The sequence below is a fragment of the Carassius carassius genome, chromosome 27 (assembly GCF_963082965.1).
Source record: "Carassius carassius chromosome 27, fCarCar2.1, whole genome shotgun sequence".
Classification (NCBI taxonomy): Eukaryota; Metazoa; Chordata; class Actinopteri; order Cypriniformes; family Cyprinidae; genus Carassius; species Carassius carassius.
The window spans coordinates 24,298,808-24,318,006 of record NC_081781.1 but is presented as its reverse complement, the minus strand read 5'-3'; the positions used below and the strand labels follow the sequence as shown (position 1 = coordinate 24,318,006).

At 36.4% G+C, this 19,199-nt stretch overlaps 1 protein-coding gene across 1 annotated transcript in view; it reads right to left on the bottom strand.

Moving 5' to 3' along the window:
- Positions 1-12,878, bottom strand: part of LOC132107161 (connector enhancer of kinase suppressor of ras 3-like) — a 32,234-nt gene extending 19,356 nt beyond the window's left edge. Inside the window, exons 1-7 of the mRNA XM_059513406.1 lie at positions 12,716-12,878; positions 5,660-5,862; positions 3,926-4,013; positions 2,274-2,315; positions 835-954; positions 691-750; positions 462-530 (exon numbers count right to left, since the gene is read on the bottom strand). Coding sequence (XP_059369389.1) covers positions 462-530; positions 691-750; positions 835-954; positions 2,274-2,315; positions 3,926-4,013; positions 5,660-5,862; positions 12,716-12,775 — 642 coding nt within the window. The 5' untranslated portion in view covers positions 12,776-12,878. The remainder of the gene's footprint in view (positions 1-461; positions 531-690; positions 751-834; positions 955-2,273; positions 2,316-3,925; positions 4,014-5,659; positions 5,863-12,715) is intronic.
- Between the last annotated feature and the right edge of the window lie 6,321 nt (positions 12,879-19,199).

Genomic DNA, 19,199 nt, shown 5'->3' with positions numbered 1-19,199 from the left:
AATGTCATATTATCTGCAAGCACATTTTTAAATAAATATTCTACAGGTGCACAATCAATACAATTACGTGCACTTCTTTTTCACAAGGGTGGACTTTTATAGAAATTAAACCTGGACATAAACGATCATATATGGGGGAAAGCTGATCCTACTGTAGCTGAGCAAATGTAGTTAAACAGCTTTATGTTGTACAAACACAAACGGGTCGCCACTAAACCAATGGTTTCTTTGTAAATATGAGGTGAATAAAACCAGCACTGATCCAAAACAATGATAAAGGTGTTCATAACAATATGGTTATCCAAAAGGCTTTTCAGCACATATCTCCCGCTCTCTCTCCCATGGATCAGGTTTACTCAGTCTAACACAAAAGCTCACCATCTTGCCTCCTTTCACTCTTTTAGGGCAGAACAATTACCCATAATCCTCCTCACTATCATGTGACAGATGGATGGACTCACCACTGTTTGCCTGTTGACTTGTATCACCTCATCGCCTGCATGAATCCTCTGAGTTCTGTCTGCTGGAGACTGAAGGGTGAAACACAGACAGACATCATCAATCAATCAATCGAAGCAATGCTTGTGAACTCCATTAGTCACAGACTGTGGCTTGAATGATGCTGGACATTGATGCATTAACAGCAGAAAAAGACAAACAAGTCAAAGCGATGTTGTTCTGTTGACTCACATTTTCCGTGGTTCCGGTGATGACGTGCAGCCCATCGTAAGTGGATTTGATATACATTCCCTTTAAAACAAATAAGCAAACAATACACAGTTGTTAAGCAACAGGCAAAACAATACCAACAGGACTTAGGTTGCTGACACTCACCATTCCCTCGCCTGCTTTGATATTAGTGATGGTGACTTCCTCCAAACAGGTCATTTGACTCTTTAAGGGGTCAGAGGTCATCCTCAAGGTGGAATCACAAATGCCGGTCAAAACACTTGACTGAAATGAACCAAAAAAGTATAATGTTGTGGTATTTATGATGCATTCGGTCATGATACCTCATAAAAGAGTGGACAACCCAGGATCATTGTAAAAACATTTATGCTAAAATATGCTGTTTCTTGCATGTTTTGCAACACTTTTAAAGAGAAATGTCCAGGGAATGGTACTGGTTGTTGTATGTACTGCAGCAGTTTGTAAATGAAATACCCTGTGATTGGTGCTAAAGGGTTAGTGCTTGTTTGAAAAATGTACCACTTACGCCCTACGCTAAACCGAACCAAATGTGTTAACGTATGATAAAAACGCATTTGCTGACACAGCCATAATGCCACTTTAGCATGCTTTTACTACTCTTTAAGCTCTTTCATAATGATTAATTTCACAGGATTCCTACCCGAGTGGTCTGCATCACAAATGCAGTGCTGTACCAGGTGGGCTATTGAGCAAGTTTACTATATCAGAATGACATTTGTGATGCAAATGTCAAATTGCATTTGTTTACTATGTACTAGAGAACAAATACACACAGTTAGAGATCATTTACACAAAAAGGCAATTCTAGTGGCTTCCAGAAAGATCTGCACTATGTTATATCCAGCCATGATGTGCTCAACATTATCTCTTGTAGATGCACAATGCAGACTGATGCTGGCTGGATAAAACAATGAACTCAAAGTTAACATGATTTACTTTATGGGATAGTTCTCTCAAAATAGAAAACGATATTTTATGTTCTTCCAAACTCATATGACCTTCTTTCTTCTGCAGAAAAAGATCTTCTCAAGAATGTTTTTGTCCATACAATGGAAGTCAATGGGGTCCAAAATATTTTTAAGCTACATGGGGATGATTTATCAAATTCCATAAAAGCCCAAAGTATCAAATGAAGCACTGCTCAATATTATATCCTGCAACTTATTCTGTTTCACTTGCACACTGAGCATATTCAGCTAAAATACCAGAATTTTGTGTATTATGTGTATTTTAACATTTATTCCTGTGCAATGCCTTGCAACATAGATTGCCATTGAACGTTTTAACCCAATTTATGCTTGTTTTTACAAACTGACGAAATTATTTTGCATCCGGTTCATTCCTGTAATGGAGATTGTGAGATACTGTTATCTACCACAGGATGTTCCAGTGGTTCCTAAGGAAAACATCCCGAACTGAACAATAGAGTTGCATCTCCACACTTCAAATGAACCCAAATGCATCACAGATATCAGCTGAATCTCTGACCTGAGAGACATTTAAACGCCTGAACGCTAAATATGCTGTGTGAGACATAACTGACGGCAAGACTTTCTACTTACCACTTCTAATATCTTCTCCTCCATTTCAAACACTGTGCAGTCCTGCAATTTAAAAGGGAGGATTCATATGAGATGCCACATTATGTGTAGTTCCCGCAGGAAAATATGGAATGGTAAACATGAAATCAAAATACCAAAGAAAGTATTTAAGAAATGTAATATGAGGATTCAAAATATGGAATGTGCTGACAAATAGATGGAAAAGGGCCTATCGTCAGTGTTTAATTATGATTTAAAGAAAGGTTTGACAGGATAATTGCTGCATAGTTTAAGTGTTGTGGCGGTGGAGACCATGAAGAGCGAAAGCAGAGCAGAGACATCGATCACAGTTATGAGCTGCGCATCCCCACTGAGCTCTGGCTCAATAAAACCACATGTTTCTCTGTGCTTCAGGAGGCATCTGTGTGCTTAAAGAGTTCATCAAGACATGCCTCAATACACTACTGCTCAACAGTTTGAAATGCTGTTTTTTTCTGTTTTTTTTGTGTGTGTGTTTATCTGTTATGTGGACGTGTTTAGATGCAACTAGATATTTTAACGTAATATAATTTAATGTCTGAGTCTTGAGAATTGGTCAGTATGTTTTTAATAGTCAATTCAGAAAAAAGTCTTATATGATATATATAATTTAAATTAGAAAATACAAGTAAGATACAGTTTTTTTTAAGTATCACTGATATAGTATTATAGTTTTATTAATTTGTTAAACTTTTTTTTGTTATTTTGTTTTTACCATTTGTATTTTTTTATGTATATACAATGTTTATTAGTTTGTATTTATTAGTTTTAGTTTGTTTCATTTAATTGATTTACTTTATTCTTATTTATTTTAGTACTTTGGCAACTAATTAAAATTGTATATTAATTTAAGTTAAAGTTTATTTTCTTTCAAATAAATAAAGTGGGGGGTTTTTTTTGGGGGGGGGTTAAGTTAACGATAATAACCCTGGTAAGATATGCATTACATGTAATTACTATTTTCACAATTTTACAAAAAATTACGAAAAGGATAATAAAATTAAATTCATAAAGAATTTATGATTAAACTGTTATTAAAATATTGTTTTTAATGGCATTTTATACAAACTTAGTGAATGAAATGCATAACAACCTGCACCAAATAAAAAATAGTTTTGTTGGTATAAATTGATGTATACTTACGAAGCCCCGCACATGACATACAGGAAAAAATATAAAGCTAAATCGTGTGCACGATTTATTAATTTGTTCTCTCAGTGTACTAAAACGTGCACACGATTACTATTTCGTTCAATCGATTTATAAATTGTGCGCAAGATTTACTAATTCATTCCCTCGATTTGCTAAATCTTGCGCAAATTAAGGGAATGCAATAGTAAATTGAGGGAACACAATAGTAATTGTGTGCACATTTTAGTACATTGAGGGAACGAATCAGTAAATCATGCGCACAGTTTATAAATTTTTTCTTGCATGTCATGTGCGGGGCTCCGTAGTATACTTGTTGGTTAAGTCATGTTGAATGTTTTTTGGCTTTAATAAAACTACTTAATTTAGATTTTTGGTAACTATTTATTTATTTATTTTTTTCTTTATATATTTTTTTTTCAGCGTGCAGTAATGTTTGCAAAGCTTTGACTAGGACATCAAAGCTAATGAACACAGAAACAAACCTTCTGGACAGTGGTGGTCAGTTCCAGACAGAGCTGAATGATCTTGTTTTTGGTTGTGGTGAAATCACTGACTCCTGTCAGAGGAGTCCTGCAGACAAAATCAAAGAGAACAAGTGTAATTCATCTAAAAGCTCATGAAATGTTCACATCTTAGCAAATTCTGGTATGTGTCGTATCAAGCCCAAACATGCAGTCTACGTATATGTACAGTATGTGTGTGTCTGAATGCCAGCTGCCTGCATGACATCACAAGGTATAAAGATCACAAGATATGAAGTGTTTTGACTGAACACGAAAACCAAAACAATAGTTGGTGAGACACCTGTCAGTAAAAATATGATGCTGAAATGTATTTACAGTTATTTAACTCCCTGTCTATGAATTATAAGGCCCTCTGCACTACAACCCATATCTAGTGTGAAAACAACTTTACTGTAGCGAACTAGAACTTGTTCTAAAATGTTTTCCAAACATAAGATTTTGGTTGTGGGTTCACTGGAAATGTTAAGTTTTCTTAGCATGAATAGAACGTTACACGAAGGTTAGCAGAAGATTGAATTTGTCAGCCTATTCATTTGTCGTCATTTCTTTTCTTTCCATAAAAAAACCCATTCTCATAGCTTCGTAATATTACAGTTGAATCCCTGATTTCACATGGACTATTTTAATGATGTCCTTACAATCTTTTTGGGCCTTTAATGTGGTAGTTGCATTGCTGCCTATTAGGGCTGAAACGATTAGTCGACATTATCGACAACGTCAAAAAACTGTCAACCCCGACTTCAAAGCAAATGCTGCTGAACCTGAAGCTGTTGAGCAGTGTAAATATATGCTGCGCGCTTTACTATCAATAATGAAATAAACACAACAAAAACAGCGGTGAGAAAGCAGCGGTTAAGAATGCATTTAATTACAGCGATGTGGATGTTTGCACAAGCTCTGGCGTTCGGTACTCTAGTGAAGTCCAGTCAAGTCACGTCAGGTTTTTTATATAATAATTTCTGCAATAGATGGCCTTAAATTAAGCAGCTTTACAGTATTAAACTTGAAAAACCAGAGTCAGTGTCGCTTTTAGTTTGAATGACATGAGGGTGAATGATTAATGACAGAGTTTTCCATTTTTGGTGAACCAACCTTCTAATTCAAGAACATCATTCAAGACATTTGATCAATGTTAAACTCTTGACACTGTGAGAACTTGAAGTCAGTTTTCATTATATTTACATACATATTGTATTTACAAACCCTTTAATAATGTTAGCCAAAGTTGTTGAAACATTCCTTGTTTGGTGGGTTAGCATACAATTCTTCAAAACGTTCTTTCAATGTGTTTAGTAAGTGTTATTAGTTAATGTTCAGCAGAAGAAAGTAACTCATTCAAGTTGGGCACAAACTGAGTGTGAGTAAATACATTTTATTTTTGAGTGAACTGTCCCAATATTTGTTCTTAACATTTACACATTCTTTGGATAACATTAACCAAAGTTGTTGGAACATGATTCATATAAAATCTTAAATATTCAAATAGACCTACATTTAAGGACATTACTTTTTTTTCTTCTTAAAATTCTAAAAAAGAATTAACAAGATGTCCTGTTAACACTATTTAAAGAACATTCCTTCCAAACATTTGCACAGCCAATTTATTACGTTAGCCAAAGTGCTTGGAACATTCCTTGTAGGTGAAGTCTGCAAGAGACAGAAAGAGTGTGTTTGTGTATAAATCTCACATACCTGTCAAGCCAGGCCAGCATGCCCTTAGCAGCCCCTATCAGCTCCACCACAGCGGTAAGGAACACGTTAGGTGGTTTGTTTGGACTTCCTCCATCATAATTAGGGTTTTTCCTGCGCTCTGAGGCACAGTTGTGCAAGTTATTGGATGCTGATCGCATCTGACCCACCAGAGTCTTCAAGTTATCAGTCTCCACGCCACAGTTCTGCCACAACAAATAAGCATTTGCATTAGTCATTTTAGATTAAACTAGATTTTTCATCTTAAGATAGTTGTCCTTTTACATTCAAAAGTCAATGACACAATGCTATAGTTTTAGGATTTACTAAAGTGCCATGCAATTGCTAGGATGTTTTGGAAGGTTGCTTTCTGAGAGAGCCCAAGTCTCTAGAGAGATAGATATGTAGATACTTTTCTGAAAAAGAAGTATAGTTTAGCCTACCTCTAAAAATAGTAGTTCTTACAGAAATTAAATACTTTAAAAATATATACTTAAAATTGATGGTCCTCATTGGATTTTTTTCCTCACTATGGGTGTCAGTGGCGACCATCAATTGTTTGGTTACTCATATTGTTCCAAATATCTACTTTTGTATTTGACAGAATAATTTTTTTTTAAATAACATGAGGGGAAGTAAATGATAACAGATTTTTCATTTTTTGGGGAACAATCATTTCAAGTGCAAACTGAACTTTATGTTTTCAGACACTCAATACAGTAGCATTTTAATGAAAATGCATTATAGTTTCAATTGATGTTGAATGCAATTAGCTGAACTTTACAGTGCTTTTTGACCCACAAAGTGAACCGCAGAGCGTTTATGATAAAACTAAAATATACTTTAACATAATTTCTATGGAACTTTGTATGTAATAAATTTAAATACATTTGTAATTACACATTTGTAATGATAAAGTTTAAGTTACATTTACTACATTTACTAACTTAATATATAATTTGAAATAGCACACTATAGCTAAAATTTGTTTTGTCAACACATACAAATAAGTGTAGTCCTTTAAAGCAAATTGAAATAATAAGTCAAAGTCAAAGTCACCTTTATTTATATAGCGCTTTAAACAAAATACATTGCGTCAAAGCAGCTGAACAACATTCATTAGGAAAACAGTGTCAATAATGCAAAATGATAGTTAAAGGCAGTTCATCATTGAATTCAGTTATGTCATCTCTGTTCAGTTAAATAGTGTCTGTCCATTTATTTGCAATCAAGTCAACGATATCGCTGTAGATGAAGTGACCCCAACTAAGCAAGCCAGAGGTGACAGCGTTAATATTAAAACATTTTTTAAAAATGTACTTTAAAGTAAAACTTACAAAAGCTCACTCTTTAAAACTGCAATTAAGTGAGTTAAAAAAATGTCATGAAAGTGTACAATTGAAAAAAAAACCTTAACTTCCTAACTTCTGTACATTGTTCGGTTCTGATAACAGCGCCATCGCAGCATGGCAACTGGGTGACAGTGTAAATTCTACTTCTTGTTACAAGTATGGTAGAACCATCACTTCTACCACAAAAGACTGCTTTGTAAGTAATCTTCCTGATGTATCCAAATTCCTTAGCATATGCAAAACCTCAGAACAACTTGATGATGTAACAGAAACTATGTACTCTCTCTTTTCTAGAATTTTAAATACAGTTGCTCCTTTAAGCTTAAGGAAGGTTAAGGAAACCAGTATGACACCATGGTATAATGAGCATACTCGCACCCTAAAGAGAGCAGCCCGGAAAATGGAGCGCAGCTGGAGGAAAACAAAACTAGAGGTATTTCGTATTGCTTGGTGGGAAAGTAACCTATCCTACATAAAAGCATTAAAAACTGCTAGATCTGATTACTTTGTCTCTTTTAGAAGAAAACAAACATAACCCCAGGTATTTATTCGACACAGTGGCTAAATTAACGAAAAATTAAGCATCAACAAGTGTTGACATTTCCAAACATCACAGCAGTAATGACTTTATGAACTAATTTACTTCTAAAATCGATACTATTAGAGATAAAATTGCAACCATTCAGCCGTCAGCTACAGTATCGCATCAGACAGTGCACTATAGACCCCCTGAGGAACAGTTCCACTCATTCTCTACTATAGGAGAGGAAGAATTGTATAAACTTGTTAAATCATCTAAACCAACAACATGTATGTTAGACCCTATACCATCTAAGCTCCTAAAACAGGTGCTTCCAGAAGTCATAGATCCTCTTTTGACTATTATTAATCCCTCATTGTCATTAGGATATGTCCCCAAAACCTTCAAACTGGCTGTTGACCCCAAAGACCTAGTTAATTGTAGACCGAGCTCGAATCTCCCTTTTCTTTCCAAGATACTAGAAAAGGTAGTATCCTGACAATTATATTCCTTTTTAGAGAAAAATGGTATCTGTGAGGATTTCCAGTCAGGATTTAGATCGTATCATAGTACTGAGACTGCTTTCCTTAGAGTTACAAATGACCTGCTCTTATCATCTGATCGTGGTTGTATCTCTCTATTAGTGCTATTGGATCTTAGTGCTGCATTCGACACTATTGACCACAACATTCTTTTGCATAGACTTGAACACTTTGTTGGCATTAATGGAAGTGCATTAGCATGGTTTAAATCATACTTATATGACTGCCATCATTTCGTAGCAGTGAATGAAGAGGTCTCATATCGATCACAAGTGCAGTATGGAGTACCTCAAGGCTCAGTACTAGGGCCGTCACTCTTCACACTTTACATGTTAGCCTTGGGAGATATCATCAGGAAACACGGTGTTGGCTTTCACTTTAAAGCTGATGATACTCAGCTCTATATTTCTTCGCGGCCCAGCGAAACATACCAATTTGAAAAACTAACTGAATGCATAGTCAATATAAGAAACTGGATGACGAGAAATTTCTTACTGCTAAATTCTGAAAAAACAGAGGTATTGCATGTATTGACATAGAACACTGTCTAAGACTTGATGGCTGCTCTGTCAATTCTTCGTCATCAGTTAGGAACCTAGGTGTGCTATTTGATAGAAATCTTTCCTTAGAAAGCCACATTTCTAGCATTTGTAAAACTGCATTTTTCCATCTCAAAAATATATCTAAATTACGGCCTATGCTCTCAATGTCAAATGCAAAAAATGTTTATCCATGCATTTATGACCTCAAGGTTTGATTATTGTAATGCTTTATTGGGTGGTTGTTCTGCACGCTTAGTAAACAAACTACAGCTAGTCCAAAATGCAGCAGCAAGAGTTCTTACTAGAACCAGGAAGTATGACCATATTAGCCCGGTCCTGTCAACACTGCACTGGCTCCCTATCAAACATCGTATACATTTTAAAATATTGCTTATTACTTATAAAGCCCTGAATGGTTTAGCACCTCAGTATTTGAATTAGCTCCTGTTACATTATAATCCTCTACGTCCGCTGCATTCTCAAAACTGAGGCAATTTGATAATACCTAGAATATCAAAATCAACTGCGGGCGGCAGATCCTTTTCCTATTTGTCGCCTAAACTCTGGAATAACCTACCTAACATTGTTCGGGAGGCAGACACACTCTTTCAGTTTAAATCTAGATTAAAGACCCATCTCTTTAACCTGGCTTACACATAACATACTAATATGCTTCTAATATCCAAATCCATTAAAGGATTTTTAGGCTGCATTAATTAGGTAAACCGGAACCGGGAACACTTCCCATAACACCTGATGTATTTGCTACATCATTAGAAGAATGGCATCTACGCTAATATTAGTCTGTTTCTCTCTTATTCCGAGGTCACCGTAGCCACCAGATCCAGTCTGTATCCAGACCAGATGGTGGATCAGCACCTAGAAAGGACCTCTACTGCCCTGAAAGACAGCGGAGACCAGGACAACTAGAGGCCCAGATACAGATCCCCTGTAAAGACCTTGTCTCAGAGTACCACCAGGACAAGACTACAGGAAACAGATGATTCTTCTGCACAATCTGACTTTGCTGCTGCCTGGAATTGAACTACTGGTTTCGTCTGGTCAGAGGAGAACTGGCCCCCCCGACTGAGCCAGGTTTCTCCCAAGGATTTTTTCTCCATTCTGTCACCGATGGAGTTTCGGTTCCTTGCCACTATCGCCTCTGGCTTGCTTAGTTGGCGTCACTTCATTTACAGTGATATCATTGACTTGATTGCAAATGATTGCACATATACTATTTAAACTGAACTGAGATGATTACATCACTGAATTCAATGATGAACTGCCTTTAACTATCATTTTGCATTATTGACACACTGTTTTCCTAATTAACGTTGTTCAGTTGCTTTGACGCAATATTTTTTGTTAAAAGCGCTATATAAATAATGGTGACTTGACCTGATGTGATGTTGTTCTTGTTTATGATGGAATTTTATTGTATTGCTGAAATTAATTTAAAGCATTAACAAGATGACCCGTTGAATTCAGTTTTGGAGCAATGACTGACTAATGTATTTTTAGTCCAGTGCCTGAATATAAGATTAATATTGACAAAGTTCAGTGGCTGTTATATGTGGATAAACCTACTATGTTGTGTATTTTCATCAGTTTCAACATGAAAAATAACTTTCATATCAATTCAATGGATTTATTGCATTTTGGGGAAAAAAATTATAACATTTTACAATAAATCTTTGAAAATCAAAACCTGGATTTGAATGTTTAATGTTATTATAACCTAAAGATGCTATGTGAAAGTTTGAAGCAGAAAATAGTGGTTTTCATCTTGCCACTTTTCTTGGTAAAGAAAACAAATTTTTACTCAAATAAATCTAAATGGATTTATTGCGTTTTAGAACCAAACTCTTCAAATAAACCATCGGTGGTGTTAGAAATTGCTCAGACTCTTCTATCAATGGACAAATAATGGATTCCAGATGAGACAATTTTTAGGTCTGTCTTATATTGTACTAAACTATGGTACTTTACCGCTGTGGAATCGAGCCAGAGAGAGTTGGGGAGTTTAGCACGTCCTCTAACACTCATGAAAGCGATTTTTAAAATAACCAGAGACCGGACAGATACACAGGGTTAAGATGAGGCTGAGGCGGAAACTACTGGAACAATGGCGTGACATATTTTCCTGCACTGGTTACTGTGTGTTTGTCTGTATGGGTTTGTGTGTGTGTGTGTGTGTGAGTGTTGGGCGGGGGGGCTCTCTGACAGGTGGGTGGGTCACATCTGTTTCCTGCTCTCCAGGAGATATCTTCTACCCATGAGTGCCAGAGCTGACCTCTCACAAATTGTCTATTCCAGCCTTCATGCTACAGCTCCTCTGTGGTTCTCCCCTCAGTGCTGCCTAGAACAGGTGACGCTTAAAAACAAACGGTTAATCTTTTCCTCATCGTTGTGAGCAGCCACCCGGTCTGACAGGTAGAGTGCCAACATTAAACCACATATCTTCCGTTTACTGTTTGCTGCAGACACACCTTTTGTTCAATTTTTGTACAATTATGGAAGGATTTGAAGGATTAGTTCACTCATTGTTGTCATTTGCACGGTAACATCTTCCAAACCTGAATTAATTTCTTACTTCTTGCATATGATGATTATTACATGCTGTCAAACAACATACAATGATATTAGTAATATTACTAATACTAATTTATTATAATTTTATACAATTTAGTCTAAACAAATTAAAATCAAAAACTATTTAGATGTAGTATAAAATATTTGTCCATTCGGACCACACAGATTTAACAAACAATTCATAAATCTTACATTTAGACAAACATATTTCGGAGTTTTTAGTGTTTTATTTTTATTTTGTTTAGATCAAATAGTATAGAATTATGTGAGAGTAAAGTTAATAACTTCAAGTGAATTTAAGCATCAAAATATTATAGTTTTTTTTTTTCAAGTTTTTTTTCAAAAACTTGAATTAACATTAATTATAATATTAATAATATATTAATTTAAATACCCCTCCCCCCACTCCAAAAAAAGGGCATTGAATCAAAATACAAAAGGCAAAAAGAATCGTATGGACACATTTGTCATATACTTATCATTATATATATATATATATATATATATATATATATATATATATATGTGTGTGTGTGTGTGTGTGTGTGTGTGTGTGTGTGTGTGTGTGTGTGTGTGTGTGTCCATATGGTTCATTTTGCCTAATGTCTCCAGTCTAATGTGTGTTTGTACTCCAGGTTTGGAACTTCATGAGGTTGAGGCTTTCATTTTTGAGTGAACTATCCCTTTAAGACACATTTGATGTTGTTACACATCGTATTAGCTTCCTTTCTAAAAGCATAATTTCATGTACAAACAAATTACACAGAGAAATGGCAACAACACAGAAAGTGTCTCATCAGTGTCTCTTTAGGGTGCAGTCTCCTATTATAAGGTCTCTGAATGGACACAGTGGACACTGTTTGTTCCAGCTGACCCTCCCCATTCATATCCACCACAGGTGTTGGGACACAGAACGCCAACTAGCACAGCTTCTGCGATAGAAATCTGCACTGTCTACAACTTTAGGTTTGCTAACTGCAAACAAAAACACACACAGGTTTATACAGGCCTCCTAGTCCCGCATGTGTTTTAGGGTACACTTTGTGGTCATTAATACTGTCTGAATTGGGGAAAAAAAGGAGAGAGAGTGGGGGAGGTTGAGAAGAAACCTTGGGAAGGAAGTGAGCAAAAACAGCTGATCAGAATGCCTGGGAAATCTAGGCTTTCCTGTTCACGGCAGTCTCCACCTATAACACAGCTCACGCTCTTCCAGTGTTAGAGAAGGGCATTTGTGACAGAATGTTAAGACACTTGGCTATGATTGCAACGAATAGCAAACTGCCATATACTCTCACTATTTCTGTAACAATGTTTCCTGCATTGCTGGCTACAATCACAGCACAACCACTTCAGTCCACTTGACAAACAAATGACTCTTAAGACAGGAGTGCAAAGATCAGCACCTACAAATACTACCTGATGGAGGTAAATATGATTGGACAAGGTTTCTTCGAGAAAGCTGATTGGATGCGTGTTGGGAAAAGGGCATCTGAGTGAGCTGAGGTACTGACCAATGCGCAGAGCAGATCCACAGCCTCCAGAATCAGCTCCTGATGGCCGACGCGGCTCATCGTCAGCTCCTCCAGATCCTGATGGGAAATCTTCAGAAGCCGCTCTCCACTGATCTTCTCTCTCTCGAAGTAAGGAACGTACTGCTGGAGACTGTCGTCCAGGCCTGAGACGCAGACAGAAAGTGAGCATGAGAGACACAACACAAAGAAACTCTTTCAGGGAGAGTGTGGGTCCTTGTGTGTTTTGAGACCGCAAGCGTCAATATAAGACATTTGCACTAGCTCCTCAGTATTTCTCACGTACAAGTGCCAGTTACCTGGTCTGAGAACAGATCATTGCTATACGAGGCCAAACTTTGCCTGTTAATGAATGTGTGATTTCAAAATGCATTCAGCAAATGATGTCAACCCTTTAACCCTTGCATATGATCTCATGTATTGCTAACATGTAAAAATACATTTTAAGAATAACCTACATCATTTATTCTTACGTATAAAGGTTGGCATAAATGGGTGATTATTATGTGTCGAAACCAATTTTGGGTTACATATCACCCCAAAGTCAGAAGCCAATAATAATAATTAATATTTTTTTTTTGTATTGATTCCCTAAATTCACACTTATTAGAAAAAAAAAGAAAAAAAAGAAGATTTATCATATTTATAATTATATATATATATATATATATATATATATATATATATATATATATATATATATATATAATTATAAATCTTCTTTTTTTTCTTTATATATATATATATATATATATATATATATATATATATATATATATATATATATATATATATATACACACACACATATAGGCCCATGCTGAATTACATTTATTAGAATTATCATAAAAAATACAGATTTATAAAAAATAAATAAAAATAAACAATTAATAATTTCCACCTATGTGTGAAATTTAATAAAAAATTGTCTTACCAACTAAGTAATTCACAATCATATCATGTGATTCTTTTTCTAATAAATTTTGATTAATTAAAGTTTTAATTGATTTACAGCTCTTGCCACAAGCCAAAAAACTAAATTCTCCTAAAAATCCAAAGTTGTAAATAAAGCTGTAAACAAAACTAAAACCAGCGTTTACTGGAGTTTGTTTTACAAGAAAATACTAATTCAGTCTTTCTAAAATATTAAATTCAATGCGTTGCTTGCTGGTTACTTTAAAATTTCCACACAAAAAAAGTACTTTCAAAGTAAATCCTACACCAAATTCTATTTTAGAGAAGGCTAAACTTTTGAATGTATTGTATTGTCTTTTTATCTTGGAGAGAAATGACCTGGGCATGTTTTGGTAAGATTCAGCCTCACTCGACTCATTTGAATGCATTTCACTCGAAGGCTAGACTTACAGTACTGTGCAAACCAAGTCTGGGAGAGACAGAGAAGCTCTTTTTCCCCTGAAACTTTTGTCTGAATTGGGGAGGTGAGCTCAAAACACCCTTCTGTCCACTGTGTGTGAGACTGCAGTATGAAAAGGGGCTCTTTGTGGGGGGTACGCATCCCTTATAAAATCAAAGAGAAAGCGAGAAAAGGAGGCAAAGAAGGGTCAAAGGGCAAAGTTTGCGACTCCTGAATCCCCTCCACCCTCATTGCCCCTACTGAGAGACAACAGCTGCACTTTCTGAGCTCAAAAAAAGAGACACAGTGTCAATGGAACCGCCAGAGAAAAGCTGCCACATACGAGAAAGTGTCAACAATAACAGTCCACAGTGTGAGCCAATGAACATCAGCTTTTCTTGTCTCTAATTCTTAAGGTATTCTGTGTTAACTAATCTGGCAAGGCTAAAGGGATACAGGCATGTGCCATTCAGTTTGACTGATCTGCAAATTTTGGTAAGGAAAGGTTGTCTATGCTGCGATGATGTCTGTAAACTAGCGGTCGACTGATATATCGCCACGGCTGATATATCGGCCGATATTTGGCATTTTTCAAATGTTGGCATCGGCCAATCATTTAGGTTTTTTTTTGCTTTGCCGATGTGTTCGAGGCAGGACTTTTATTTTGATGATGCTGAAAGCTGTCGTTAACAGTTCTGTCTAACATGGATAGAAGTCTGTCTAATAATCAGATAGAACGGTTAAACAAAGGAATTAATGTATACAGAAAGTATTATAACGATTGTTTTTATATTAGGCCTATTAGTAATAGAAAGGCAAACATTTTAATACTCTCTCGTTTGCCGTCAGCATTAAGCAAATACACATTTATATAATTTAAACAAATCTTTGAATGACTAATGAACATTTATTTTCACAAACCTTGCACACTTAGTCGAATCCAGCTGTGAGATCTTGTGAAGTGTGTATGTGTATCCAATATGATCACGTGTTTTCTGTGTGACGGTCGGTCCGTCTGAATTGAATGCTTCAAACTTTAAACTTGTGATTTCAAATTATGCTGCGCTTTATGCATTTGCCCACTGCCATATTCATGTCATTATCACTGTGTGCTGTATGTTTAATGAGGGTTACCCTGGCTTTATTTGTAAAATATGATTCCCAGTGCACACAAACTTCCCAGAATACTAAGTGCCTTCTTGGTTGGTTACTGTTTCTTTAATTATATTTTTATTAAATATTTATTTATTTGTGAAAAATACTATCATCTAAATTATAAGCATGTTTCTTTTACACATTTACTTTTAATTCAGTTAAATGATTTCAAATTTCTTAAATATGAATAATAATAATTAAAAAAATCATATATATCGGCTTTATATCAGCTATCGGTCCCCCTGGTTTCCAAGATATCGGCATCGTCTGTCAAAAAACACATATCGTTCGACCACTAGTGTAAACCGGTGAAGTAAAAATGCAAAAAATTAAAATCTTTAAACCAGAATAAGAACAAGATTTATTGGCAAATATGGGGGTTTTCCTCGGTGAAGCTTCTGGTATAAAATAAAATAAAAAATAAGATGACTAAATAATGCCAGAATTTTCATTTTATGTAGATGATCTCTTTAAGACAAACTAATAAGTGTAAGTTGACAAAATAAAACTCCTAAATGAGCTAAGCACTCAAAAAGAGCTATAGCCCAACGGTCCCATGTCACAACAACTTCTAATCTAGTTTAGAAACATGCCTTTAGATTTAAACACCTAACCTGGGAGGTAAATTTAGCAGAGATAAAATTATCTCATGCTGTAACAGTTACCAAACTTGAAAAAGTTGGCTGCTTTGACTTATGAACGCATGAGGTCTTTCTTGTGGAGGGAAACAGACACTAATCTTATCCAGTGACCCCGCTCACATCCAAATGACTAACAAGCTAAAAGCGCTATATTAGAGGGCCGAAGCACCCAAGCTTCAGTTACAAATGAGAGGGTAGTGCGTCTTCTCTCCCGTCCCCTGTCCCGATGCAGTCTCTCACTGACAGAGCTGGCCTGAGAACATCAGCAGTAGCAGTGTGTGTTTCTAAAGCTTCCCTTCTGAGCCTTCGGAGACCTGAAGAATGTTTATTGTTCTCCGAGTGCGACTGAAACTCCTCCAAGTTTCCGAAACGGTGCGGAGCTTTACTCTTCCACTCCATATCTAGGCCTACATGAATCATCAGCCTTTCCATTTGTGCCCTTTAGTAGACTTGTAAGAAGGGAAATATGCAAACAAAATATTTTCATCTAAAACAGAGCATGCATCATACTGAGGGCTCGAATGATGTCACAGTCTGTCCGCGCCCTCCTGCCGGATGAATTAGATCAGAAAACCAAAAATATCCTAATTGATAATTCTTGTTTTTTAAGAGTCTTGCTATCAATAAGTAGCATAAAGCTATTTACTATTAAACACAGAATCTTCTGCTTAGCTGGCCTTGTCATTTACTAGCGTATACATTGTTTAGCTAGCCTTCAGTATAGTCTGCTCATCGGTGTGGACACGTGTTTAGTTGTCTGAGCTGTGAATAAGTGAAGTTTGGCACGCATTCCACAGCCTGGGGGGTCAATAGAGGGAATGTTTGCTCCGCCCCTCCTCTCCCACCAGAAACAAGTGTCCGCATGGAAAGCAAGAGTGGATGAAAGAAACATTTGGTGCATTTAGTGTCCCTTTCAGTGGTGACGTGACATCAGTCTTCTCCATCGGCAGGAGATGAGGGACAACAAAGGCAGTAGTGGGGGGTGGGGAAGAGGGAGAGATTGTTTCCTCCAGCCAAACCCTTTAGATGTCAACAAAGTGTCCACGAAGTCGGCTGTCATGCTGATCCTTGGGTATTCTGGGGTAATTCCAGCAGTGATATAACAGCTTCCTGTTTGAGAAAGTTTGTGCTCATTGAGACTCAATTATCCTGAATAAATTCAGACAGACAGATAGATAGATCTCTTTTGGTGGCGGGGTGGTGCTAGTGTGTGTGTATGACTCAGAGTCAACGTTGCTAACAAAGACGAAACTGTCGTCTCCGCCTGATACGCAAACGGTCCGACCGCAGTCACGCAACTCACTCATGTGTGACAATGATTCGCAGACGAGTCCCAAAAGCACCTACAACACGACCACGAGTCTGCGATATGATAGTGATGATGATGTCAGGAAAGCAGTGATGTGGCCAGGATGTACAGAAGAGAATCGTATTTACTGTACTGAGTGAAGCGTGTCAGTCTGTTGAAGTATGCGGACGTGTTCCTGCACGATTCCTGCTGATAACACATAATCACATCAACAACTGCAGGCAATGCAGCCTATTTCTCCACCTGATCCATCTGAACTGCACTGGGTGATCTACTATATCCAATATGTGTTATGTGAAAGCATTGCTTGAGGAGGGGACTTGCATATTTGTAAGTCTAAAGGTCACGTTTTGCTAATTATCCACAAACTTCCCACGGATTCCTTCAAAAGTAAACAGTTTTCATAAGTAATAAAACACATACCGCGCTGAAATAATCAGCGACCTGGCGACAAGGAGCTGGGGTGTGAACGGTTGGTGTAGCGTGACCTCACAGGAACATGTTAACAGACAGTAACGGCTAATGCTCTATCAGTGACTCGGGATTTGAATGCAAACACATCCTATCTGTTCACTTCTGCATCGTCTGACATAACTTTTATTGTCTCAAACTGGCGTCAGGAGAGATACGCTAGTCCTTCATTAGCACGAAAGGCCAACCTTTACCCAGAGTCTGAACAGCAGGTTTGAAACTTTCAAGGTGGCTCAGTTTATAATTAGATGCTTCTGTTGTGTGTGAATGGCTTGGACCCAAACCACATCGCATGGCCAGTCATTTCTGGTTAGCAGAGAATTATAGGTATTTCAATATTGTGGTGGACCTTGACGATTTACTCGAGGTCTCTGCTAAGTAAAAGTTTTTATGGTGTTGTTTCAGGCAGTTGGAGATGGAGAGCAGGTTTGGAAGCGTGCAACTCAACAAAAAATAATCAAACCAAAATATGGTGACTAACTATCCCGAGATCGAAGTCTTTTGTCTAATACACATCTGATGCACTGTCCTCATCGGTCTCTCCATCACTATTTCTAATTATAAACTTCTAACTCTGGAAATGCAACGCTGTCTTTACTACTGAAATGATACAGAGACTGAGATCACAGAATAAATAAAATTACACACAGAAAGGCTTTAAATGCTAAGCACGAACACAACTTTCAAATTTAAATGACCAACCACAAGAAGACATTTGTTTATGCAAATCAGAAGAATAATAAACTGGGAGTTAAAAACTTCCATTGCTGCCATGTATCTTAATATAAATATTTTGAACTGCACTATTATTATTATTATTGCTATTAGAAATGTTGTTTTCAGAGATGAACAGTTTTGACAGAAGTTTGACAGACCAGTTTCGATCATGCTTAGGGAGGAATATACAAACACTGAGTTGCTGTATGTGGTTAGGGATGTTGCCTTTACAAACATTTACCATAGTAACTAACCATAGTTTCTGAGTAGAGTTACTATTATTTTTACGGTCACACTTTATTTTAAGGTCCTAATCTCACTATTAACAAACAATAAACTATGACTTTTGCCTCAATAAACTCCTAATTTGCTCCTCATTGACAGTAAGGTAGATGTTAAGTTTAGGTATTGGATTGGGTTAGGGATGTAGAATATGGTTATGCACTATGCAAAATATGTGCTTTATAAGTACTACTAAACAGCCAATATGTGATGCTAATAAGCAATTAATAGTGAGAATTGGTCCCTATACTAAAGTGTTACCATTTTTACAATAACACTGTGGTCATCAGTCAAAATGTATCAACATATTAATATAAGTAATAATAGCCATATATAATATATGAAATATTTATTTTAAGAACTATTAGTTTTCTTGAAAACTGTTAATAAAACAAAACAACTGAGTTGTATATATATATATATTCAAATAGTAACACTCAAACTATGTGAACTATGGTTATCGTGGTTCATTTTTGTAATGAATGAATTAAATGATGTATTCTGTTAAAACAGCAACAAGTTCCTACCTTTGATCCA